This window comes from Mixophyes fleayi, chromosome 2 (assembly GCF_038048845.1).
Source record: "Mixophyes fleayi isolate aMixFle1 chromosome 2, aMixFle1.hap1, whole genome shotgun sequence".
Lineage (NCBI taxonomy): Eukaryota > Metazoa > Chordata > Amphibia > Anura > Limnodynastidae > Mixophyes > Mixophyes fleayi.
In genome coordinates, this window is record NC_134403.1 from 31,422,405 (window position 1) to 31,450,266 (window position 27,862).

The following is a 27,862-nucleotide window of genomic DNA, read 5'->3' on the forward strand; positions in this document are numbered from 1 at the left end:
CCAGGGTCTTCACACCTCTTTGTATTACCCAGTATTGTTTATTACTACGTTTGTCCCCAATTGTAAAGCGCTACGGAATATGCTGGCGCTATATAACAAATGATGATGTTAGGGCTACACGTTACTTCCTCTACCTGACCTACCTTCTGTCCCATAATTTACTCCAGTCGACACAGGTCACATTTACAGGATCTCTATTTTGAACAGTTACACCGTCTGATTAATCTCTTTGACTAGTTCAGTAATTATTATCCCCCGCAGGGAAATCTTGAAAACATAACCTGTCAGGGGTGCTGCTGGAACCCAGCTCCAGATCCTCTTTTTGTTACTTTTAAAATGACATTAACCGTGTGTCTGAAGAAAAAAATATTTACCTGTAATCTTTTTTTTTAAGCAAGGTCAGCAAAAATACAGTATTTACAAGAGTTAGAATAACTGGACCAATTCTCAGTCTACACTACTAGAATTCTTGCTGAATCTCATTTCTCATTTATACACAATATAACCAGCAATTTTTCTCCCAATTAAATACATTTATGATGTTACTAATGTCCACTATACATAAAGTGCATTTCTATAGTTGCTGTTGATTGCACGAACACATGTTCTAGCTGCATGCGTGACTGTCATCACTATCCCTCGGCATATAAACCTGTCTCTTAGATGGTGCAAGTGACAAGACAGTACCTTAGAGATGCCCAAAGCTTGGATTGGTCCATTGTGCTTGAAGATTTATTGGCGTTCACTGACGTATGGTCTGTTCCTGGGCATGCGCAATGCGATTTTACGCAAAATACGGCACATATGGGTATTTACATTCCTTCATGAATCAGGCCCATTAAGTTTGTGCAATAATGTAAAAAAACTATTTTGGCAACAACAATCCCAAGAAAAAAAAAAAAGAAACATTTCCAGTATATTATCAGCGTTAAGTATGGGATAAACAATTAAGAACCACTAATTTTTCTTTAAAGAAAAAAAAGCCAGTTATCGGGCACTACGCCAAGTGGACCAGACCTTAACACCCTGTCTAGTTGTTTACAGTTACAAATAAATAACATATATAATGATAGAACACTCTTACTATGTGCAAATTATTTATTTAAGGAAACTTCTACCATCCAAGTAGATGGTGCGTTATTCCTTATAATACACAAGTTTTTCTAATGAACACCGAACTGACGGATGAAAGCGAAGGCATCACAGAACTCGCTGGTTATACAGATATTCTTTACATATATTAGCTTCACTCGTGTATAATACATTGCTGCTATATTACTGTGGTAGCAGCCCCTCTAGATAACAATTCTGTTGTCCCTGTTCTTTCCTTAAAAAGTCATAAAAGAATAAATACAAAGTATAATTTTAATTTATTCATAGGATGAGGTCTATAATCTAGAATGCTTGAGACAGGAGTAGATGTATCAAACCATCTAAAAAGAAACATTGGAGGTGTTGCCCATAGCAACCAATCAGTTTCCAGCTATCCTTTAACTAGTACATTCTAGAACATGATAGCTAGAATCTGATTGGTTGCTATGGGCAATGCCTCCACTTTTCCTTTTTAGAATGTTTGATAAAACTACCACAGATTTTCTGTATAAGGGGATTTCTCATTATGTGAGCACATCTAAAAGATAATAAAGTACATTTTAAAATGTCCCCATCTATTCCCACACTGTCTCTAGCATTTTCCATCTAATCAACTAGCACAGTGATGGGCAAACTACGGCCCATGGGCCAGATCCGGCCCACTTAGAGGTTCTATCCGGCCAGCCAATATTTTAAAAAATTTCATTAAAATATGCATAAAATTATTAGGGCCGACCCTGTGTGTCAGAACCTTCATTTTTATGCCTTCCCAGCTATTTCCTCCATTACACTTCATCCTCCTTCCTAAAAGGACACTTTGTATGTCAATCACTCAAACACCTGCCCGCCCCCTAATGGCTGAAAGTCATGTGAGAAGAGATAGGCTGGGCCATATACTAAGGCGGATTTCGATTGACTGCTGTGTTGTCAGTTAGTGGCTCACCAGAAAGACGGATCTGCAACATCCTGCTGAAATAAGTCCTGTGTCTGTACGATCGCTGCACTTATAGAGGTAACACTGCTATATAACACCCTCCCATTCAAAAAATTTGTATTATATATTTCGATATTTGAGTTCTTTAATAAATTATATTGGCCCGCCTAAAGTTTTAATTTTTATTTGGCCCGCTCCTGAAAAAGTTTCCCATCACTGATCTAGCATTTCCCTCCTAATTACGCTATGAAGCAGTGCTCCTCACAGTGACTGTAGGGATGTTACCAATCGATCAATTCTATCAATTCTATATATATTACATTCTCCTTTTCATGACGTTATGTAGCAGCGCTCCTCACAGTGACTGTAGGGATGTTGCACATTGATCAAGTCTATATCTATGACACTCCCTTTTCATTATTTTATGTAGCAGTGCTCCTCACAGTGACTGTAGGGATGTTGCACATTGATCAATTCTATATCTATGACATTTTCCTTTTCATTGCGTTATGTAGCAGCGCTCCTCACAGTGACTGTAGGGATGTTGCACATTGATCAATTCTATATCTATGACATTCTCCTTTTCATTACGTTTTGTAGCAGTGCTCCTAACTGTGACTGTAGGGATATTGCAGATTGATCAATTCTATGTCTATGACACTCCCTTTTCATTGTGTTATGTAGCAGCTCTCCTCACAGTGACTGTAGGAATGTTGCACATTGATCAAGTCTATATCTATGACACTCCCTTTTCATTGTGTTATGTAGCAGCGCTCCTCACAGTGACTGTAGGGATGTTGCACATTGATCAAGTCTATATCTATGACACTCCCTTTTCATTGTGCTATGTAGCAGAGCTCCTCACAGTGACCGTAGGAGGTTTTGTGCATGACAAAACCACAGCGCAGCAGCAATGAAGGACCTCTGTATACTTGTGATTATTCCCCATCATACAAAGTAAATATGTAGCAACATGTCGCTTTTGAAAGCAACATATTAGCATTGAAGAGCTTGTTCTACTCAGGCCACCCTATAGCACACACACAAAGTCACTCCAGTCCATCTGGTTTGAGCGAATGCAACTTTTTCCCTCTCGTCCTGCGTTACTAAAAGGGCACACAGTTCTGTACAGCTCACTCTTCTCTGCTGCTTGGACCTCTGCCCAAAAAAACACAAACTCCCCTCAAGTCCTGGTCTTCTCCATGACAACACTGAACTCATCAGCACAGACAACAATTGTTCCAATCCATTCGGCTCCTAAAGACAGCTATAGATATTAATGCAGTTAATCTAAGCTATCTTCTGTGAGCGAGAAGGGACAAGAAAAGCTAGATCACATTACCATTTACTTTCAACTTAACAGAGATGAAAGCATGCAGACTTTTACTGATTTTTGTGGTATACTTCAACTGGTAATAGTTTAGACTGCTCAGAGAGAAAACCAATTAAGACCCCAAAGCTATCGCATAACTTTGAAATGACTTAAAAGAAAAACTCCACTACTTAACCCCTCCCCCCCCCCAAAAAAAAGACCAAACCCCATTCTTTATGCCACTGATCCCGCTTCTAAATCTACCTACATTCTCTGTAGTTTCTTAACGATTTCCGACTGAAATTCAGACCCCCGCAATTATATGGAGTACGAGGCTTGTTGTGTATTAAGGGTGGAAATGAAAGAATTGTGAGTGTTTCTGTGGGAGATCAGGCACAAAACACAGATATGGGTTTATATGACTACAGCCCTGCACAGGCTCTTGGTAGTTTTAAAATTGATGCACAAGTGGATCTGTGATCAGACTGGATCACTACAGAGTGTATCTAACAGTACCAAAAAAGTGATTATTCTCTGTCGGGGGCAGGTGAGCACTCTGAGCACATGACCACCAACCAGTGTCATCTGTTTCCTGTCAGCAGCCCGGGGAAGCAAAGGAACAATCAATATCTATTTTATGTATTTCAGTTTAAATGTTTTATTTACATTGCTTTTCTGTGTGTCTGAGCGTAGATCGGTAGAATTCACCCCCACCAGAGCCCTATACATATCCCCCCCCCCCACCAGAGCCCTATATCTATCCCCCCACCAAACCCTATATCTATCCCCCCACAAGCCCTATATCTGTCCCCCCAACGAGCCCTATATCTGTCCCCCCAACGAGCCCTATATCTGTCCCCCCACCAGAACCTATACCTATTCCCCCCACCTGAGGCCTATTGCCCCCACCCAAGCTCTACACGTATTCCTCCCACCCGAGCCCTATACCTATCCTCCCCACCTGGGCCCTATACCTATCCCCCCACCCTATACCCATTCCCCCCACCAAAGCCCTATAACTATCCCCTCACCTGGGCCCTATACCTATCCCCCCCAGCAGAGCCCTATACCTATCCCCCCTAACATAGCCCTATTCTTATACCCCCACCAGAACCCTATACTTATTCCCCAGAACCCTATACCTATTCCCCCCACCTGAGGCCTATACCCCCACCCCAGCCCTATACCTATCCCCCCCAGCGGAGCCCTATACCTATTCCCCCCCACCAAAGCCTTATAACTATCCCCTCCACCTGGGCCCTATACCTATCCCCCACAGCAGAGCAATATACCTATCCCCCCTCCCGAGCCCTATACCTAGCCCCCCCACCCAAGCCCTATGCATATCTCTCCCACCCGAGCCCTATACCTATCCCCCCCACCCAAGCCCTATACCTATCCCCCCTCCCATGCCCTATACCTATCCCCCTACCATAGCCCTATACTTATACCCCCACCAGAACCCTATACCTATTCCCCAGAACCCTATACCTATTCCTCACACCTGAGGCCTATAACCCCCACCCCAGCCCTATACCTATCCCCCCCAGCGGAGCCCTATACCTATTCCCCCCACCAGAACCCTATACCTATTCTACCCACCTGAGGCCTATTGCCCCCACCCGAGCCCTACACCTATTCCCCCCACTCGAGCCCTATACGTATCCTCCCCACCTGAGCCCTATACGTATCCTCCCAACCTGGGCCCTATACCTATCACCACACCCTATACCTATCCCCCTCACCTGTGCCCTATACCTATCCCCCCACCTGGGCCCTATACCTATCCCCCCACCAGAACCCTATACCTATCTCCCACACCCGATCCTTATACCTATCCCCCACCCGAGCTCTATACCTATCCCCCCAACCGAGTCCTATACCTATTTCCCACACCAGAGCCCTATACCTGTCCCCCCCACCTGAGCGCTATATCTATCCTCCCACCAAAGCCCTATACCTATTCCCTCCACCCGAGTTCTATACCTATCCCCCCAAAGCCCTATACCTAACTCCCCCCGGAGTCCTATACCTATTCCCCCACCTGATCTCTATACCTATCCCCCCCACCCAAGCTCTATACCTATCCCCCTGAAGCCCTATACCTATCCCCCCCGAAGCCCTATACCTATCCACCCGAGGAGCCCTATACCTATACCCCCCACCTGATCCCTATACCTATCCCCCCCACCCAAGCTCTATACCTATCTTTTCCCATCATTTACACTGGCATTTTGGCAAGCGGTCAAGAGCCCATAAGCCCATAAACAGATCCCATAAGCCAGTATTTTGGACAATTATAGTCCACAAACCCTAACACATACCTCCCAACATGTCAATCCCTGGCATCGTGACAGGGGGCGTGGTCAAGTTACGTTGGGGGGCGTGACCACCCCAAAGGGATGAAAACGGGACAGTTGGGAGGTATGCTAACATTACATAAACTTAATGAAAATGTAATTTAAAAAAAGATTCAATTAGTTCTAAGGAACAACGCAGCCGCGGGATTTTACAAAAATCTCCGCTCACCTTTCTTCATGCCCCATAGAGGTGCGAGGAAAAATGAGGGGATATATCACCATAGGTACCGGTAAACATGCATAGCCGCAATGCTCATTGAATTCCTCCCTTAGAGTTGAGCTAGGACACACCCCATCTCTAAATCTGTTTTGCACATTTTAAATCCCCCCCCTACCAATGCTGTCCAATGCAGAGCAACATGGTTTTGCTAAGGTGCAAATTTGCTCCTTTTTTTTGCTTTTGCTATCTCCAAATGAGGTCATATGGGTGCACAGAAAAATAATCCCAAATATTAACATTACACTAGAGAAACAAAAGTTTCTTGTGTTCAAGGCTTGATGAATCCACCCAACTAATTAACATGCAAGAGACATGGGTGTAAATCTCCTCAATGATGACTTAAAGAATATAACCTATATTAGCCAAGGGGCGATCATAAGATCATTTACCTGGTTTCCAATATGCTATCAACATGAACATCTGTCATGATGAATGGTTTGACTAACGTTCCCCGGGGCATGGCAGAAAGAGCAGTGAATGTGTTAAAGAGCAGCCAATGTAATGGAATGCAGATGGAACTTTAAGGAATCTAAACTATGCTATTTAGGAAATACATTTTCCCACACAATGATATTGCTACAATAACCGCAAGGTAGCCAGGGGAAAGCAAGTAACAATTCCTGCAAGGATAAGGATTTCTGCGACTTCCCTTTTCTGGTTTGTCTGCCTATAACCTCATTTTCTTTACAATATCTGCTGATAATTGTGGGGCACAAACATCTCCTCTCCAGCCGTCTCATTCTTATCAAGCTCCTTTCTGTGCACTATTCTCAGTAATAATAAAGCTTGGCTGTAAGATTAAAAAACAACTCTTAAGTCACTTGGATTTAGACTATACCAAAAGTCACAATAATGTTCTAAACTCAACCTACTGTATATTCACAACAGGCTTAACGTGTACCCCTGATGGCAAAAGTGGCAAATTTAGGCTACGTCACTAATCCACCCAAATCATGACAGATCAACCCAAGCAGTGCCCATTAGGCCACGCCCTTTCAGCCACTGAAATTCGGATCTGCCCTGAGGAAATTGGGACGTCACCTACACACAGTGAAGGCAACTATGTCATGGCCGTACTAATATTACACTTCCATATTATAATTATTAATCGACGGAAACCAATTACATCATTGCTCCTAGTAAATTGATAGGTTCAATGTTAGTTCAGCCCACAGGACTGCCTGCAAGTGTTTGTGGAAAGGCCTGTTTTTGAATATGAACTAGATGCAATGTATAAGTATTGTTACGTTATATGTTCAATGCAGTCTGCAGGCAGCGGTCTTTTATTCCGGTGGCGGTCATTATACCGACAGTGTAAATGTCGGCAATTAACTTGTCGACATGAAAATGTCATCAGGCTAAATGCTGACACTACCGTTATGCTGATAGGTTGACAATGTCTACAGTGTGATTGGCAACATTTACAATGTCACCAATCACGATGTCGACTTTAAAAGGCCAATGCCGCTGGGCCAGGGGTATAGCTGGCATTGCTCTTTTAATACAACATAACAATACTTATACAGTGCATCTAGTTATGATTGTGATGGCTAGACGACTGGGCCAGAGAATCTCCAAAATGTCAGGTCTTGTGGGGTGTTCCTGGTATGCAGTGCTTAGTACCTACCAAAAGTGGTCCAAGGAAGGACAACCGGTGAACCAGCGATAGGGTCAATGATGACCGTGAGGAGCGAATCCTAGCCTGTCTGGTCCCATCCCACAGAAGAGCTATTGTAGCACTGATTACTGAATAAGGTAATGCTGGCTATGATAGAAACGTAGAAAAGGGATTTGTGAATATGCGCACAAAATAATAATTGAGAAATATCTGATGTGGACCTACATGATTTATATATTTGTAGTAATAATAGATATACATGTCAAATTCTCACTCCCAATATATTATATAAAAGTGTCAGAACACACAGTGCATCACAGCTTGCTGCGTATGGGGTTGTGTAGCGCAGACCAATCAGAGTGCCCATACTGACGGTTGTCAGCCCCCGAAAAATGACTGCAATCGACACGTGAGCGCTAGAACTGGGCAATGGAGCAATAGAAGAAGGCGGCGTGGTCTGATGAATGATGTTTTGTTTTACATTATGTGGACGGCAGAGTGAGTGTGCGTCCGGGGAAGAGATGGCACCAGGATGCACTATGGGAAGAAGGCAAGCCGGCGAAGGCAATGTGATTCTCTGGGCAATGTTCTGCTGTGAAACCTGGGATCCTGACATTAATATGGATGTTACTTTGACACGTACCACCTACCACCTACCTAAACACTGCTGCTAACGTCTTGGTACCAGATACCACAGGCCACCTTCAGAGGTCTTGTGGAGTCCATGCCTCGACGGGTCAGAGCGGTTTGGCAGCACTAGTGTGACCTACACAATATTAGGCAGGTGGTTTTAAAGTTGGGACTAACTGATGTATATGGACCTCACAGTTACTCTTTACAAGATATATAGTGTGCCCCCTACTGGCTAAACTAAGAATATCAGAAGTCAATTCCGATTTCCGTCACCTTATTAAAGAAGAGTGCTTTTATATGGTTTATAGAAGTCAGAGGGGACGCACAATATGCTTATTTTTCAAAGTAGAGGATGTGCTAGAGCTCATCTTTCATGGGTGGCAGAACTTAAGTATTTTGTTACCATTAAATGTAATTATTTTGGTAGCTTAATGGATAGATTTAGGTTATAAAGTCTCAGGGACGGTTTAAGCTTCTCCTCTTTCTGTGTGCACATAAATGGAAACCGGTATTGGGTACTAAATACAGTTATTAGGGTCAACTCTGGGTGTATTGTGGGTGATATATAATCTGCAGTAACTAAATTGGAGGAGTGAGGTATGAAGGGAAGTGCCACACAACACACTGCACGTGTTTTAGTTATAAAATATATTAATGTCTTTCTCACACTCTGTCATGGATGACTTATGTCCTACAAAGGACACCGTAGTGACAAATGTTATCTTTGCCAGTCTCTGGCAGTCACCAAAAATATATTTTCTATTGCTCTACATACAGTGCCTTAAATAAAAGTATATTCAGCCCCTTTTACATTTCTAAATTAGAAAATCAGCGACTGAATTTAAAATGGTTTATTAGTGCCACAATATATTTAAATCTAAATATTGGGTGACATGTCAAAACAAAATAAATATTTTGAGAACTTTCCACAAATTCCTAAAAATTTAATATATATATATATTCATACCCCTTGGAGTTGCAGGATCAAATTTGTATAAACCATTACCGCAAACATTACACTAATTGGTCCACTGGCTCCACCTTTCTGAACAAATCAGCGGATCACCTGTTGTCAATTCCTTTGTAAACATAAAAATGTATCTCTCCGTGAGGTCCCACAGGACGGTAGAGGCATTAAAGTAAACAAAAATCAAAATGCGGTGGAAAGAGTACCCCAAACACGTCAGTGATTATATAGAGGCACCGAGCTGAGGAAGGGTACAAGACCACATTAAACATCCCTCACAGGCCCATTGTACAGAAGTGGAAGTAGTATGAAACTACAGCCACACTGTACATCAAGCTGGTCACTAAACAAAGCTGCCCGAACAGGAAGGAGCTTATCAGAGAAACTACTCTGTGATGGACGACAATGTACATGTTTAACAACCTCCAAAGCATTACACAAAAAGGGTTTTTATGGGGCAAGGAAGCAGCCGCAGCTGGACAAATGTAATCTTGACTGCAGTTTGCAAATTGCCATCTAGAAGATACTGCAGAGATGTTGCAGAAGGTCCTGTAGTCTGACGATACTAATAGTGAACATTTCAACCTGAATGCCGAGATGTACGTATGGCACAAACCTAACAGTGCACAACAGTCAGCCATCCGCATCGCGGTGGTAGCATCATGTTTAGGGACTGGAAATCTTATCAGGTCTGATGGGAAGAGTTGAATGGTGCATATAACAGACAAATCCTTCTACGCTTTGCCAAAAAGCTCAAACTGGGGAGGACGTTTGTCCTTCAACAGGACATTAATCCAAAGCACACTGCCAGACCTAAAGTGAAGGCAACAGATGTGCTTCAGTGGCCAACAGATTGTCGATCCCGCTGACAATCTGTGGCAAGACCTCAACAATGCTGTCCATCACCACTGCCCAACCCACCAGATCCAGCTTCGGCAATCTTGCAAAGAGGAATGGGCAAACATTGCTCAAAGTATAATAGAGACTGACCAAAAAGAATACTGGCTGTAATAGCTGCCAGAGTTGGGCCAACCAGGTGTTGGCCAAGGTGGATGTTGTTTCATGTTTTATTAGTTTACGGTTGTCTTTTATCTTTCTTTATTGGGGGCAACTCTGTGAAGATGTGGGATTCACAAATAAATATAGATAAAAATTCCAGGCTGTAATGTGCCAATTCAATTAAAACCAATGTACCTCGGAGTGCCTCCGGAATGGTCAGAAGGCAATCCGTGGCTATGCAACATTGTAGATTGTTCTTCGCCGGGTTTGGGTATCGTAGTATCCAGAATGGTGCGCAGCAGACATTGAGGTGATGCCCAGCGGCACATCGCCTTGAGTAGGTATACCCACCATGAGCCCCAATAACTAGGGGGACATGCCGTTCCCCTTCACATATTTACGATAAGACATAGCTCACAACATTCCCGAGCAGAAGGGGACAAATTAGGCCCCATTCTGTTTTACCAAAATTGTTCCCTGATCTGCCAATGCCCACACCCCTTTTCCATCACCCCTCTGGTGATCTCTGAAATCTGGGACGGTTTGGAAGTATACTATTGTAGAAATATACGTAGAGCAGAGCCGGATTTACACCTCATGGGGCCCTAGGCAAGATATTGGTTTGCCCCCCCCCCCCAGCCCCGCACATGCCCCCTGCCTCCCTGAAACAATCCATAGCACTATATTTTTTTAACACAGCATATACTCCTATAGTTAAGTAGAAGGGTAAGCTTTGTGCCGCCGCACATCACTCTGCTCCTCCTGCATCACCATGCGGCCCCTCATTACTGTCCCTCTCATCACACATGCCCCCTGTGCCCTGCATCTTCCATCACACATGCCCCCTGTGCCCTGCATCTTCCATCACACATGCCCCCTGTGCCCTGCATCTTCCATCATAATACATGCCCCCTGTAGTAATATGGTAGAGTATTAGCGCTCAAAATTGTCTTATAACGAAAATAATTAGTTGTAATGCAATTAGGTAAGAATATGTAGAGAAGATGGGTGATAACGTTGGAATGACAGCATGGGGGTTAAAACAAAAACCATTTAATGTTTACATACAAATAATACAAATGAATGTCCACAATTGCCATATGAATGGCAGTCTGACACTGCAATTGTTACACTAGTAATTGGTCAAACAGCCATGGTCTGCGAGTTCCAAGTAAAGGGGAACAGTGGAGGCTGCTAGAGAGAGCTCTGTTGGAAAGATGGTATATCCTTATTACAGTCCAACCAGGTGAAGGGAACATAGTATGGGGCAATGAGGTCCAATTAGAGAACAGTCATAGACCAACCTCATACAGTCCAGCAGTCAAATGGAGTCCAAGGAGTCCTATGGCGATGACAAGATGCTGGGTTCCCCGTTATGATGAACAGCACTAATCGCGCTCAAGAAGCAGGTCCTCAGTGATGGTACAATGCCGATTCGCGGGAGAGAGACGGCGTGCGTTCCACAGTGGAACGCACGTCACTTCCGGATGGTGTCATACATTCTGACACCATCCGGAAGTGATGTGCGTTCCACTGTGGAACGCACGCCGTCTCTCTCTCTCGCGAATCGGCATTGTACCATCACTGAGGACCTGCTTCGTAAGCGCGATTAGCGCTGTTCATCATAACGGGGAACCCAGCATCTTGTCGCGAGAGGGGCCGAAAATTGTTTATTTTTTTTTATTTTTTTTCTGTTTTGTCCCCCCCATCTGGGCCCCCAGAGAGCCGCTAGGCCCTAGGCAGGTGCCTAGGTTGCCTAGCGGGAAATCCGGCCCTGACGTAGAGAACAACTTAGAATTAGATGACAGCCAGGTCTTCCTGCAGCGTAAACATGGTAACATCTATTACTTTTATTGAATCCTCTTGCACAAATATGCTGTATGATATAGGACATATGACCATATAGATACTATATATTTAGACTAGTTAGGCAGCTACAAATGAAGCTCTGTCCCATTCTTTGTGGGGGTTCTAACCTATGTAAACACGAGACACCTGGGGCAATTAATCCCCCCCCTTTTGTCTAGCTCTCCCCTATTGTCTACTGCATGGGGGCTTGTAATCAACCAAGATGCTCTTATATAGTTGTCATACAGAGTGATAAAATATAATAGATATTTAAATATTACATTAAAGCAATGAGATTGCCCCTTAAGGTCATTTGTATCCAACAGAGGTCCACGGTTACACACGGAGAAACTCAGTTCTCATTATTTATTAAATTAGAGCAGTCGCCAGTCGAAATTATCCTGGGATGAAATGATCATTGCTTGTATTTCAGAGCTAGGTAACCTGATACACTTCAGGGGCCCCTCTGGGAGGCCCTCTAACCTTCAAAAGGGCCGCGCATTATCCTTAATCTCAGTAATAATGTAAAACAATCAAAGAACTAGATACCTATCTGGAATAACATATCAGCTATAACAAAATATCTGACAATACAGCAGGAAAGAGCTGGGGGCCGCAGGTGGAGGCTCAGAGGGCCACATGTTGCCCTTCAATGCTGTACTGGATCATCACAGAGTACCCATTGTCAGCGCTAGATTTCTGATACAAGCATAAAGATAGTCCGCAGTGCTGTAAATGTATCTATAATATCAAATACAAGTACAGACTGATACAAACAGGATAATGATACAGAGATACAAAAAGTGATACAAAGTAAAGTCAGAAGCCTTGTCACAATGGATCCTAATAAATAGTTTATGAAAATATAACTCACAAAGAGACTTCCATTGTGAGTTATATATAGACGCTGGTAAAGAGGAGGGCTGAGAAACATCAGTTATTCTTGCAGTGGGACTTTCTTACATTGTGCCCCTGCCAGTCCGTGCAGAAAGGAGGAAGGTTAATCCTCAGTTGTTAAAATCGTTTTGACAAAGTTACATTTTTAGTCCTATTTCCAGTGTATAGAGGATGGGAGTGGACTTGGCGAATTAGAAGAGTCATGTACATTAAAGGCCGTTAGTACTAAAGCATCATGGGAATGTAGACGTCGCAATGGCGACTTTCTTCAGATCCACATGCGGATTGGAGGGAGAGGCTTCTTGGGGAAAGTGTAATCTTACATAGAAGTCTCCTACAAGGCAGATTTTAAATACGGGCCTCTATAATCCAGTTAGAGGGACTATAGTGGGACTGGAAGAACTGGGACTGAGAATCCCTATGCGGCCTTACTTGCTTTGCACCATATATAAGTTTTATAGTAATTATCAACTGTTCACCAATTTCACATACTGGCCCAAATCTCAGCTAATTGCTCACAATATTGTTTTATCACCCAGTTGTGTTAGTGACTGTTGCGTTGAGGACACCTATATGTCGCATACGACAGTCGTAATATGCATTACCTTGTTTTTAATAGTGGAGTCGGGAAAATAACTATAATTACATCATCTCTCAACATTTATATACAGCCAGCAAATTTATTTCATTTAACATAGGAAATCTGCATTAAAGTGTCCATCATCATCCCAATTAAGATTCAGGACAGCCTTGAAGGTAATAAATTCTCTCTATCTGGCCAGACAGCCTTTCAGAAGAGGGATGCAAAGATTATTCTGACATTTTTTTACTCCCCCAGCTATAAAATACTAATTTCTGCTGTCTTTCCCAACCCAAATAGAGATCACATGGATATTGGCCCATATCCTTAATTAATACTGATGCTAAGCTGTCAGCCAAAGCGCTGGCTATCAGACTTACCAGTGTTATCCACCACATAATACACAGAGATCAAACAGGCTTTACGCCTGGCAAATACACCTCAATTATCGCTAGACGTTTAATCTCAGATCTGCAGCTGCCCCATGAATCCACAGAAACATGTGTCGTTCTTTCATTACCCACAGCATCGTTGGCTTTGGGTCTCAATTTATAAAATTGGTAGAAATGCTGTGTAAGCAGCCAGCGGCTACATTGTTATCGTCGGATTTCTGTTTCCGCCTTTTAAACGTTTTTGGGGTACTCAGCAGGGGTGCTCTCTTCCCCCCAGCACTGTTTGCCGTAGTACCTGAACCACGAGCGATCAGTATTAGAGGAAACAAGGACATTGAGGGTCTGAATCTGGGTGGACAGAGGGAGACACTGGCAGTATGCTGTATATCAGTGGTCAGGGAACAGGGGTAAATTACCCCAAATGGGGTAAAAATTTAATTCCTGGGGGTAATGCTGCCGATTCACATGCTGTCAGTTGGATTGTAGACCCTTTTAAATGTGAAATTGCTGTTGTACCAGAAGAGCCTCAAGGGTTGGCAGAGCCACTTCTTGAGCTTCCATGCAATAATGAAGCACGTATTGCATTTGAAAACAAAGCAGATCTGTCATATTTTTGGATACAAACAGCTGCAAAGGCATCAAAATTGCACATGAGGAGGTAGTCACAAAGTTGCTGCCTTTTGCAACAACCTTCCTTGGCGAATAAGGATTTTCCACTCTAACCAACATAAAAACAAAGCAGAGAAATCGATTGGACGCAGAGGACTGTATCCAAATTACTCTGACATCAAAATGCCCCAATATTGATGCTCTCGTATCAAAAATTAAGCAACATCATTTCTCCAAAACCTGAAGTTTTGAAGTTGAAGCTTTCAAAGAAATTTTAAATAGATTCAATAAAATTTTGAATTCCAATAATTAATAATATATGATTTCCTTCCTTTCAAATCAAGGGGGTAACATTGGAATATCTAAATATATTTGGGGGTAAAAGGTAAAAAAGTTCCCTGACCCCTGCTGAATATTCATGAAAGTGCGAAATCCCTACTGGCGGCAACATGGCTTCAGCCTATTCATCAAGAGGAGTACATTCCGCTGGCGGTAAGATTCACTGAATCTAGCCAGCTAAAGCTCAGCCCCTCCTATTAAACAAGGAACACGGCGATACATGTACTGCTGCAATATTATAATACTTGTTCTGTTATCACCATCCCCCACCCGAAAACAGGAGAAAACTAGCGAGAAAATGCTCTACTATTTAAATAAAACATTCATTTTTAATTCGGGTATAATTTGTAAATATTTTTTTTAAATATGTCTAAAACATTGGTCACGTCTGCGCAAATCCCGAGACTGGCTCATCCGAAGCGGTGAGTGAACCCTTACTGATCCGGGCCAGTATCGCTCATCCGCCTCTGCAAGATTTTATTCATAAGCTTCTGCAATAACGGACTTTTTATCGCTGTGATTGTTGCAGTCATTGTTATCACTGCTTGATAATAAATAGGCCCCTATATGGTGATAACACACAATAATTCCTAATCATCCAATCAGAAAGCGCCCTGGCTGCCCAGCAACCAGCTGGAACGGAAGAGCATAGCGAGCCGTGGCCAGTAGTGGTGCGGCGCATAACGCGCAGGATGGGCAAGACTCGACTCAGCAGCTTATTAGGAACATTTTAAAGGTAAAATGCAGGTGGCTCAGTGACCCAGTCCAAGGCAGCCCACTATGGGACCAGCCTGTGGGGCAGATGTCCCCCTGCCCCCCAGCCCAGCCTACCCCTGCCACAGGCACCATCCTGGTGATCAATGTACAATACAGAGAACATTCTAGTGACAATATACAATACAGAGAACATTCTAGTGGAAACATACAATACAAAGAACATTCTAGTAACAATCTACAATACTGAGAACATTCTATTTCCTTAATGATCCAATCAGAAAGCGCCCTGACTGCCCAGCAACCAGCTGGAACGGAAGAGCATAGCGAGCCGTCGCGAGTAGCGGTGCAGCGCATAACACGCAGGATGGGCAAGACTCAATATACAATACAAAGAACATTCTAGTGGCAATATACAATACAAAAAACATAATAGTGGAAATAAAAAATACTGAGAACATTCTAGTAACAATATACAACTCTGAGAACATTCTATTAACAATATACAATACATGGAACATTCTAGTGACAATATACAATACAAAGAACATTCTAATAACAATATACAATGCAGAGGACATTCTAGAGGCAATATACAATACAGACAGCACACTAGTGACCACACATTAAATACTAGTAATCACTAAACAGTGCCGACCCTGTTCTGGAGACCACTATATCATACTTGCCAACATGGGCAAGATGATGCCCAGGAGGTCCAGGGTGCAGGTGGGTGTGTGGAGACGGGGCTCAAAGATTTGCGCCATTAGCCCCTGCCCCAAAACAGACATCACTATGCCCATGACCTCACTACCCCCCCCCCCCCTGTTTAGTTTACACAGCCGATCAGGATCAGGGAGAATTGCCTGCTCTCCTGGGAGTCTGAGAGAACTCCCAGAAATTCGGGAGTCTCCCGGACATTCCGGGAGAGTAGGCAACTATGCACTATATACTGCAGATACCCACTCGTTTGGTGGCTTTACAATGTTAGTGTTACAGCACGGACCTCACCAGATCCTCAGTGCCTGTGTAAGTAGAGAGTTTTCTAGTACTTACAGTACAGATTGAAACGTAATCTGGTATAGATTGAGAGGTAGGATAGCCTCATACTTTCCTGCTGCACATAAGCTAACAGGAGTTTGCAATTAGATGGGAGGGGTACATTTTCCGGAATATTTGGCAAGTAGGTAACAGGTCTGCTTCAGTCATGTTTTATCATTAAAAGTAGATTTGCAAATGGGCAGAAATGTGTTACAATTTCTTTCAATGACATCAGAGATATGATTCCTCATGGCTGGAATGTATCATAGGAACCTTCAGGTGCAGTGCGGTTGGCGCTAATGAATTTGGGTGGGTCACATGTCACACGCCTCCTAATTGCTCTAGCCGAGGTGTTTTGTAAATAAGTAGCATGATGTTGACTGATGTCTGAGATCACGGAGATAGAGGCATTTGAAAGAGTCACTTTCTTGCCATTAAGACCTATCACCATTTAAAAGAAATTAATGAGCATTAAGTAAGAGGTTTGCATTTTGAGGTGGCATAAATCAGTAGCAATGAGTCATACTTGGCCTCTGCTTTCATCTGATCACTTATTAAGAAAAAAAGTGTTAGTTAGACAAGTGTCTACACCCTGTAAACCAGAAAATATTACTCATTGTACAAAACACCTAATGCAGAGGTAGACTAGACAACCTGTGGATGTTTGGCCGTTGTGGAACTACAAGTGCCAGCAAACCTGGAAATGCCAGGACTTGGTTATTAGTGATATTTAACATGAAAACATGTAACAGTATTTTCTCTTTATTACAAATGAACTATGTTTTGTTATGTATAGACCCTACCTGTATGCAGGTCCTACAAGACAAGATACACTTAGCTTGGAACACAAGATATGTACTGTTAGATATTTGTTCAGTGTTGTGTTCCTTTTTTTAGATCAGTTGTCACTGTTGCAATGACTTTTAGTTCCAGTTAAAGTCTAGGACAAATAAACAATAAACAACTGTGAATGCAACTTAAGTAATTTGTATGTTCTCCCCGTGTTTGCGTGTGTTTCCTCCGGGTGCTCCGGTTTCCTCCCACACTCCAAATACAAAAAACATACTAGTAGGTTAATTGGCTGCTATCACATTGACCCTAGTCTCTCTCAGTGTATGTGTGTGTGTGTATATTAGGGGATTTAGACTGTAAGCTCCAATGGGGCAGGGACTAATGTGAGTGAGTTCTCTGTACAGCGCTGCGGAATCAGAGGCGCTATATAAATAAATGGTGATGATGATGATGATGAAAGTACCAAACAGAACAAGACCAACTGTTCACACCTTATTGACTGGTAAACCGGAAAATATTATATCTTCACATATATACACACACACAGACATATATGAATACTGTATCTCTCTCCACTCGGTATCAAATATATATATAATGGGATCGCTTGCAGTAGTCATCTTAGTGGGCATTTCTTGCCTCTATCGACCCTGGGCACTTGTGTTGGGCTGCCCCTAACCACCCTCCCTGCTCCCAATCCTCACCAAGTGCCATCTGCATAAATAAACAATCAAAGTAGACAGACAGAGATAAGGTTTCCAAAAGATATAGTCATCCAGACCCTATTACCAGCAACGTATCTTTCTAATACAGCCCAATAACATACTCCCATAACTCATGCTCATTGCGGCTGAGCAGCCCGAGTTGTATGCAAAAGTTTACACACCCCTGGCCCAATTGAATGTTTCACTGATTCTCTAAAACGCGTGGGAGGGTCTCACACATGAAACACAGGTAAGAAGATCTGAGAATATTTCTGAGCCTAGAAGGGTTCTACAAGGAGGATTGGGGATACATTCCTAAAGCAAGAACACAAAGCTGTGGCCATAGGAGGTGTTACTAATTACTGACTGACCGGGAGCCCCAACTGTTGTATAGGCCACATTCTCTTATTTAGTTATTTTATTCAATGTGATAAATTCAACAAATTATTGGTGAATTAAAAGTGCACAAATATGAGGTCTTGTTAACTTCTTTTAAATTACTAATATATATAACAATGTTTTCAATACATTCTCTGGAGAAAAATATTACAAAATGGCTAAAAAAAGAACAAAAAAAGAAAACGGGACCTATAACGACACACACGGTTGGTAAACTGTGACTTTTTGGTGAAGTTGATGATGGTATTAAGTTGCTTTTACATGTGATTTCATATTAGGGGATTCCGTCAGAAATAAAAGGATCTCACAGGTAAATAAAAAAAAATATAACAAACAAATAAATAATAAAATACATTTTAAAAAATAAATAAATTTCGAGTCAAATAAACATCGTAAAATCACGCGCAGCCCTAATACAACGACCGCAATGTATTTGTTTCTGGGCTAAAATTATTACCCTTTATTTATATATTGCCAACATATTCTGCAGCATTGTACAAGAGGACGTTATTCAGACACATCAGTCCCTGCCCTGGTAGAGTTATACAATACAATTTATAACAGACACAGAAACACAAGGTCCAGCCTAGTCACAAGATAATTAACCTACAGCGTACACAAACGTTTTACTTTTAAAAATACACTTGTCTCAATCTTTACTGAAATCTGTCCACATTCCCCTCAAACATCTCAGTACAGATCTATATCATAGTTGCCAACATTGGCAGCTTGTGTCCCGGGAGCTCCGGGGGGGGGGCAGGTGGGTGTGTGGGGGTGGGGCTCGAAGAATCGCGCCATTAGCCCCGACCCCAATGCTGTCATCACCGTTTTCGACCAATAAAACTGGGGGGTGGGTCCTCAATGACACATCCATGATGCCAAATAAGCCCCGTCCCCTCCATTTACTTTTCCACAGCCGGTCGGGAATCGGGAGATTTGCCCTCTCTCCCGGGAGTCCGGGAGACTGACCCAGATTTCGTGAGTCTCCCGGAAATTCCTGGAGAGTTGGCAAGTATGATCTATATCATGCTACCTGCTCTCCCAGACTGTCCAGGAGGCTCCTGAATTTCTGGCTGTCCTCCCAGAACTCCGCTTCCCTTTATCCTGAAGTGGGCGGGGCCTTGATGACGCAATTTAATGCCCTGCTCTCACTGCGCAATGGCCCCAGAAACAAAATAAGCAACCCCTTTGTACAATGTAACCTGTACTAATGGAAACATAAAAATATTTATTGTTGTATCGTACCGTTTATGTTATTTTTTATAGAATCAAGTTTTGGCATACCGCTACGAAACGAAGCGCAAATGAACTTTTTCATCTGAAGATTCCTTTTCTCACAAGTGCGAAGTTCCCCGTGACGCAATCTTCAAATTCTGATTCTGTTTCTCCATTCTGCATCAAGCCATATTTGCCATTTTGCACTTGGCAGAACTTATAGTCTATGAACAGAACTGGGACAGCGATCAGTCCATACTGCCGTGTAGTCTGGTTGGTGTAGGACTCTAGTCTAGTCTTGCAGCCAAATACTAAACGAGACAAACATTTCACAGAACAATTTTCAAAAAAAATCAACTTACCTCTACCCACTACTGTGATCTCACCCCGGAAACCATCATATCATAAACCCTGCTGTATAGTAATATACAGCAACTTATGGCTCTCCAGCTGTTGTGGGACTACAAATCCCATCATGCCCTGCCAGCCACAGGAAGTGGGATATCTCTATTATAAACTGTCCTGTGAAAATTGGGGGTGTTTGCGGGTGCGTCGTATTACATGGTGAGTTGGTCGGGATTTACTAATGGTTGAAACGCTTTTGCGCAGAACTGTGTACGAAGAACATTTCACTGAGCATAAACCAAACACTTCACATAACAGCTCATATCTCCGTAATAACTTTATTAATACTTCATTATTCTATACGAAAGAGTTTATAAGAAAGATAAGCTCTTTGTGTGATCAAACATCAGGTGTAAGCGCACTAATGCCTCTCCCTCTCCTTTTTATTTGTGTAGAGAAAACGTCCTTGACATAAATTACCACAAACATGTCTATACAAGTGGTGTGTAACAGGCAGAGTTGTCACTGTCGTCATTATCACTTCTGCCGAAGCGATAGAACCCTAAATTCTACTTTTGTAGCAACAAAACGTGCACATTTTAAAGTTATTCCCTACATTTGCTGTACCCCAAAACCTGCCGCTGTCAGCCTCATACACGCAGCATTAATTTTAAAGGGGTATATTTACTAAACTGCGGTTTTGAAAAAGTGGAGATGTTGCCTATAGCAACCAATCAGATTCTAGCTATCATTTTGTAGAGTGCACTAAATAAATGACAGCTAGGATCTGATTGGTTGCTATAGGCAACATCTCCACTTTTTCAATCCTGCAGTTGAGTAAATCTAGCCCTAAGTGTTTAACTCGGGTACTTCAAACAACACAAGCGGATGGACTTGTACACAAACATTCGCTTTGCCTCAATTTGTACATTGCCTGCAGCGGTCAGACACGTTAATGCTCAGCAAAACACAATAACGTTCTATGGGAACGCTCTGAGCCCTATACTGCAGGAACACTTTGAGACAAGTTAATCAACATAGTTTTAATTTAGTGGTAAAGCATGTACTAAGTGCAGGATTCTCTCAGTGCCTTCGCTTTTTTGTACCTCAGCTTCTAAATATTTGAAGAAATATGCAAATATAAAGCATGGTTATTGCAGTATAGGAGTTGGACAGGGCCCCTTTTTCTTGTAAAATAAGTACAATTCCTAGGAAATAACAACATGTTGTAAATGAATAAATCTACAGAGATCGGCTCATAGTCACAAACTGAAAAGACGTAGCTAGGGGTAGATTTATCAAACCATTGAAAAAAGGAAAAGTGAGGTGTTGCCCATAGCAACCAATCAGAATCTAGCTGTCATGTTCTAGAATGTACTATATAAATGATAGATAGAATCTGATTGGTTGCTGTGGGCAACACCTCCACGTTCCTTTTTAGAAGGTTTTCATAAATCTACCACATAGTGTGTATTATTGTTGCCACAGCTCAGTGTTGTGTGAGCTCATAGGGAGACTGAGGATCACTCATCAGCTATTACTTTACATTATTCAGAGATTTTGCATCAGCAATACATAGACAGCCCAAATGAATCATGGTGGAACATTCAGTATGAACCGTCTACCAATTCCTATTTCCATAAAAATTGTAAGCTAAATGAGATCCTGGACATGCTGAGCAATGCTGAAGCTATGGGAGCCCTGATTTGGTGTTCCCTGATGGATGTGATTATAGAACAACGTGTATTCTTGTGAAATGGAATAATCCATAATCATTATAGACACCATTTCACCCAATAGGCAGTTAGTGGTTTCTTCCAATGTTTCTGATTTTTTGGTTTAAATTAACTTGAGTTTAATTAATAAAAGAATACCACCCCAAAAAAATGAGTTTTTGTTGTCCTACTCTGCAGACTGTAAACAAGCTCAGGGGGTTGCTGCCTCTTTACCTGTTTTATGCTATATTATTTGTTCTTTCCAAAACTGGCCATGTCCCTAATGACTCTAAACTCCACCCTTCAGTGATGTCACAGACATATATTTCTTCCCACTTTCAGCCACGTTATTGTACTGTGAGAGGATTAGCTACATATCAATAAGACTGACAGGAGGGCTCTGGGAGGGGATAAAGGGTTTGTGGGAAAGGGAAGGGGCACAGTGTTAAGGTTTCACTATAGTGCAGAGAAGTACAACTTTGTTGCAACAATGTAAACACAGCAACACAAAGCTGGCTGCCAGCCAATAGGGAAAGGAGGAGAAAGTTAGAGCTCAGACTACTATCGTTTGAAACTGAACTGATACAGGCAGGGGCGGGCTGGCCCGGGGGGCAGCGGCCAGGCCGCTCAGTCAGACCGCTATTAGGGCTATTCACCACCTTTTCACCGGCGGCCGCATCACATGACAGGCGATGCGGCCGCGTCATCAATGACGCGTCTGCATCCCGTTTCATGTGATGCGGCCGCCTGTGTGCCCCCCGGGCTTCCTTCTCCCAGCCCGCGGCCACCTGAATCTTCCAGCTCACACACTCGGTTAAAAACAACATTTATATTTAAATTATTAACAGAAGATAGCAACAGTTTACAAAGCATCTAATCATTTTGTGGATATGAATTTAAGAAGTTGAATTTTAAATGTCAGTCAACAAACATTAACGAGATGGATAAACAAAATAAAAATAACGCTACTTACGGCGATGAGAGCCGAGTTTCTTTGGCCCAGTCCGTTAGACGTTTGGTGCTGCTGCTCTCCGTTAGCCTCATTGCCATTGTCGCTCAGCAGTTGCTGCTGATGCTGGCGGTAGTCCGGGGGCACGGCGCATGCGCTCTTGCTGTGCTTACTGTTCTTTCTCGTGCCCTGGCCGTGTTGGACAAGAGTCAACAGTTGCAGCGTATTCTCTCGCTCTCTATCAGAACTCTCCGCCCTGCTGCGCTCGTAGCGACCTTCACAGTTCAGGTGGTGCTGGCGACACACAGCAATCCGAGCCCGCAAACGCTCAACTATGGCGCTGTGCAAACGAGGGGCCACTGTTCCACCTCCGAGGAGACCGACGCCAGATACACCAATTCCAAGACTCCCCGCTGGGGCTTGAGGGGGGGCTGTTTCCCCCATAATTCCGCTGTATGGAGGCACGTTTTCCCGGTAGTTAATTAAATTCCAGGTGGTTAATATTTTATCCTTAGTGCCACATTAATGGAGGAGAGGCCGGTTCTGAGACGTTCCAGGAAACAGATCCAAATAAAACCGATTTATCCAAATTGTCCTAGAAGAAAAATAATGTTACTTTTCTGATATTAACTGCCCACAAATGTACGATTCTATTGTCAAGTCGATTGTTGAACAGACAGATATGTAAGCAAATGGCTGAACACGCGGAGGGTCAAACTGCACAGATTGGGCCATTGAGGCGACTCCAAAAACATACTAGTAGGTTAACTGGCTGCTATCAAATTGACCCTAGTCTGTGTGTCTGTGTGTGTGTGTGTGTGTGGTGTGTGTGTGTGGTGTGTGTGTGTGGTGTGGTGTGTGTGTGTGTGTGTGTGTGGTGTGTGTGTGTGTGTGTGTGTGTGTGTGTGGTGTGTGTGTGTGTGTGGTGTGTGTGTGTGGTGTGTGTGTGTGTGTGTGTGTGGTGTGTGTGTGTGTGTGTGTGTGTGTGTGTGTGTGGTGTGTGTGTGTGTGTGTGTGTGGTGTGTGTGTGTGTGTGTGTTTGTGGTGTGTGTGGTGTGTGAGATGTGTGTTTGTGGTGTGTGTGTGTGTGTGTTTGTGTATACTAGAGAAATTAGACTGTAAGCTCCAATGGGGCAGGGACTGATGTGAGTGAGTTCTCTGTACAGCGCTGTGGAATTAGTGGTGCTATATAAATAAATGATGATGATGACAACTCTGGTCTTCTATCCTGAGTCGGCCAAAACCCTCACACACATACGCTGATAGATGTCATCTGATTTACCAGCTTGACACATTGATTCCAACTCAACTGTACAACTTAGATCTCTTAGGATGGAACTAAATTCAGTGCAAAAATCAGCCAATTGGGTAAAAAAAAATGACCAAAGTGACTTAAGCATCCACAAGTATCACTAGTTTATGTGAAATGAGTTAACTTTCTCCAACGCAGTTTAACACTTCATTTATAAACAAAACTAATTATCACACTTACAACGCAGGCTAATTGCTGACTGCCTGAGGTTGAGGACACTACCAGGGATGCAAAGGGGGACTTTAGCTAACAGTACCATACAGAATTCCAGCTTCTCTTCTGCAGGATAGCCCTTAACTTTTCACACGAATCCTATCACAGTAGTATTTGCAGATTATTAGTTAACGTCTCTATAGAGCTGCAGAACAAACCTATGACAGATACAGTGATATTCATCAGAGCATCTCATACTTTAAACAAACTGAAATTGCATCAAATATGATTCATTTTGACCTTTAACATTCTAAACCCATATAATTCTGAAGGCAACTCTGTTATTGTAAAGAAATCCTTACAGGAACTCGGTTGCTGTCTGTTTCCACTCAATAGCACATTACCTATATCTGGTACTCAAGAGGTTAAGAGCTAGTTTGTAAATTGATCATGCACTAAGCAAAGAAACAAAACACAACAAGGGTTCATATGAACCTCCTGCTCCTTGTCTTCATATTACACCATTCATTGTGTTCAACAAGAAAGTCATTTATCTTGTCAAATCCGATCTAGCACAGAGGTAGGCAACCTGTGGATCTCTGGCTGTGACTGGCAGGCTGGGTATGCTGGCACTTGTAGTTCCACACACACAGTGGTAGTGCCACAGGTTGCCTAATCCTGCCCTAGCACAAGAGGACAGGTATCTTGTAATTGCAAAAAAATAGATAACAAGCAAATCAGTTACCACCCAGCAATCTTACCTTATGGGACTTCTGACTGCACCCTCAGATGGCAGGAAAACATTCCTCAGTAACTGTGATGAACCCTGCAACAGACTGTGCCAGGCTTCCGGGGTACTGGATCCAGGTTCTTGTTCAGCAAAAAATGTTTCCTTATATAAGTGAAAGTTTCATCTCCAGGACAGGTACAGAGGGCTCCTGCTGTGATCCAGCCAGACACTGAGCTCCTGTAGAGAGGGGCATGGAAGTGGGAATGTATCCCACCGTTTTCCTGGCTTTTTTTGTGGCTCGTTGTCAGCCCCAGTCTGCTGATACTAGCTGTACCCTGCACTTTTACCAGTACACAGACTTTCATTGTGTGTGGCTGGGAACAGCTTGAGATGTGCACGCAGCCTCCTGGGCTCTCTGCTGGACAGAGCAGGTAACTGCAGCAGCTGAGATATCTGTGAGGAGAGTTAGGATATCTGTATTGAACAAAAGGGCCCTCTGCTGGCGGATAGTGAGAATACAGAGTGCATCATAGTGATCTTAATTCTGAATTGAGGGAATATACAATCCGCATTTAGGGCCTGATATAGAGTTGGATGTAAGTCCAACTAATCAGCGCTAATTTTTTTTAGCCAAGGACCCGTCCCAGTGTGCACACAGACTGAGCCGGATCTCCCCCTTGCACGTCTCTGCGCTTAGAGAGGTGGAACGGGGAAGGTAGTGGGCGAGGATAGCAATGTAAAGCATACTTGCCAACTCTCCCTGAATGTCAGGGAGACTCCCTGAAATAGGGGTGATCTCCCTCACTCCCTGAAGAGTCTGGCATTCTCCCTGATGCTGAGCCAGTACAAGACGTGGTTGGCTTCGCCATCTGTGGCATGATGACACAGTTCAGAAATTGTGTCCTATGTCCATGTATTGATGCCTATGGAGGTGGCCATTTTCATGGAGACCAAGATTTAATCAAAGACTGACAGGTAAGACAACATGACGTCAGTAATGGAGACAGAAATGTAAAAGACACTTCAGTCTCTAGAGATTCATTAGCTGCTTTTATTTAACGTATAGTTGCCTACTCTCCCGGAATGTCCGGGAGACTCACGCATTTCTGGGATATCTTCCGGGCGAGCAGGGCAACCTCCCGGGTCTTGCCCCTGAAATAGATAAGTGGCGGGGGTAGGGCTTAATGACGCTGTTACGGCTCTGAGGGTGTTTTGCTGATCCCTTGCCTCTACTATAGAGGATGGTGGAGGCAGAACACAATAATATACTCAGGATAAGTTCACGGCTTACAAGCATCAATGATAACACAGGAGAAAGTAATAGTGCTGCAACGTATTATATTGAATGTTGGCACAACAGGAATGGGAGGAATTAGATATATATATTGGCAAAGATGAATACACGGCAATTCGTTGTAATGCAGACATTAATCACATATGCTACTTCATAGTCGGTAACCCTTGGCAACAGCATGAGATGAGATGATATACAGTTCAACGCAGTGATGATAAACAAGAACACTAGGATCCAATAGAGAACCACACAGCAGATGAATGTGAATCACTGGTACAGCTTACAGTCCAAACAGAGTAGTATATAGAACTTAGCTGATCCGAGAGTAGAGATGACTCAACATAGCAGGTGGTACTGGAAACACTGTGATTCTTATTAAGTAGAGCAGTAAGCGTTAAACATCACCCAAGGACTTGGATGAACACTGACACGTGCAGTAGAATGTTGCCTAGAAGTAGCAGAGACGTGAGTAGTATCTGAACCATGCGTGGAACTACAGGTAGCAGGATTCGTTGTAACTGCAATGGTAAGTTCACTGTAGTATGAAGCAAATGAACAGAGACACGTAACTTGAGCCCAAGTACTAGCCACTGGCACAACAAGTAGTTCACAATAACAGTCCAGTAACCAGGTAACAGCAGAGTAAGGATAACCCGTGTCAGACGTGGAACTACAGGTGACAAGTAACTTGATAGTAGCTCTAATAGTGAGATGCAGCGATCTCAGCCAGCCAGCAGTAAAGTTGAACCAATAGATAAAGCACAGGTTTAGTAACAACTCACGATACTCGTTCAGCGTGCAGATGAATAGCGGAGAGAAGTTCCAGCTTGCAGGTGAACAGCGGTGAGGAGTTTTCAGCTTGTAGATGAACAGCGGTGAGGAGTTACAACTTCGCTCTCTCTCTCCTACTGCCTGCTCTTACCTCGCACACCTCTTCAACCTATCACTCTCCTCTGGCGTTGTCCCATCCTCATTCAAACACGCTCTTATCTCCCCTATCCTCAAGAAACACAATCTTGACCCCACCTCTCTTGCAAACTACCGCCCTATCTCTCTACTCCCATATGCCTCCAAATTACTTGAGCGGATTGTCTGCAGCTGCCTCACCAGACACCTCTCTGACAACTCCCTCCTTGACCCTCTCCAATCCGGCTACCGCCCCCTCCACTCCACCGAAACAGCCCTGGCTAAAGTCACTAATGATCTCCTATCAGCCAAATCCAAGGGTCACTTCTCTATACTTATCCTCCTTGACCTCTCCGCGGCCTTCGACACCGTGGACCACCCCCTCCTGCTGCAAACTCTACTCTCTCTCGGCCTCTCTGGCTCTGTCCATGCCTGGTTCACCTCATATCTTGCTAACCGCTCCTTCTTTGTATCCACGTCTGGTTCTTCCTCCACCCCCTCCCCTCTCCCTGTAGGAGTCCCTCAGGGCTCTGTTCTTGGCCCTTTACTCTTTTCACTTTATACTTCCTCCCTTGGGGCTCTCATCTCCTTTTTCGGTCTTCAGTATCACGTATATGCTGATGATATTCAACTCTACATCTCTTCTCCTAATCTTTCCTCCTCCCTCCTCTCTCGTGTAACTGACTGCCTCTCAGCCATCTCCTCCTGGATGTCCTCACGCCTTCTTAAAATTAACATCTCCAAAACTGAACTCATTGTCTTTCCCCCACCCAAATTCCCTTCCCACCATGAC

At 43.2% G+C, this 27,862-nt stretch overlaps 1 protein-coding gene across 2 annotated transcripts in view; it reads right to left on the reverse strand.

Moving 5' to 3' along the window:
* Window positions 1-25,210, reverse strand: part of MAML2 (mastermind like transcriptional coactivator 2) — a 137,301-nt gene extending 112,091 nt beyond the window's left edge. For both annotated transcript variants that reach the window (XM_075198770.1, XM_075198769.1), the window contains exons 1-2: window positions 24,901-25,210; window positions 22,699-23,269 (exon numbers count right to left, since the gene is read on the reverse strand). In XM_075198770.1, the coding sequence (XP_075054871.1) occupies window positions 22,699-23,118 (420 nt within the window). In that variant the 5' untranslated portion in view covers window positions 23,119-23,269; window positions 24,901-25,210. The remainder of the gene's footprint in view (window positions 1-22,698; window positions 23,270-24,900) is intronic.
* Between the last annotated feature and the right edge of the window lie 2,652 nt (window positions 25,211-27,862).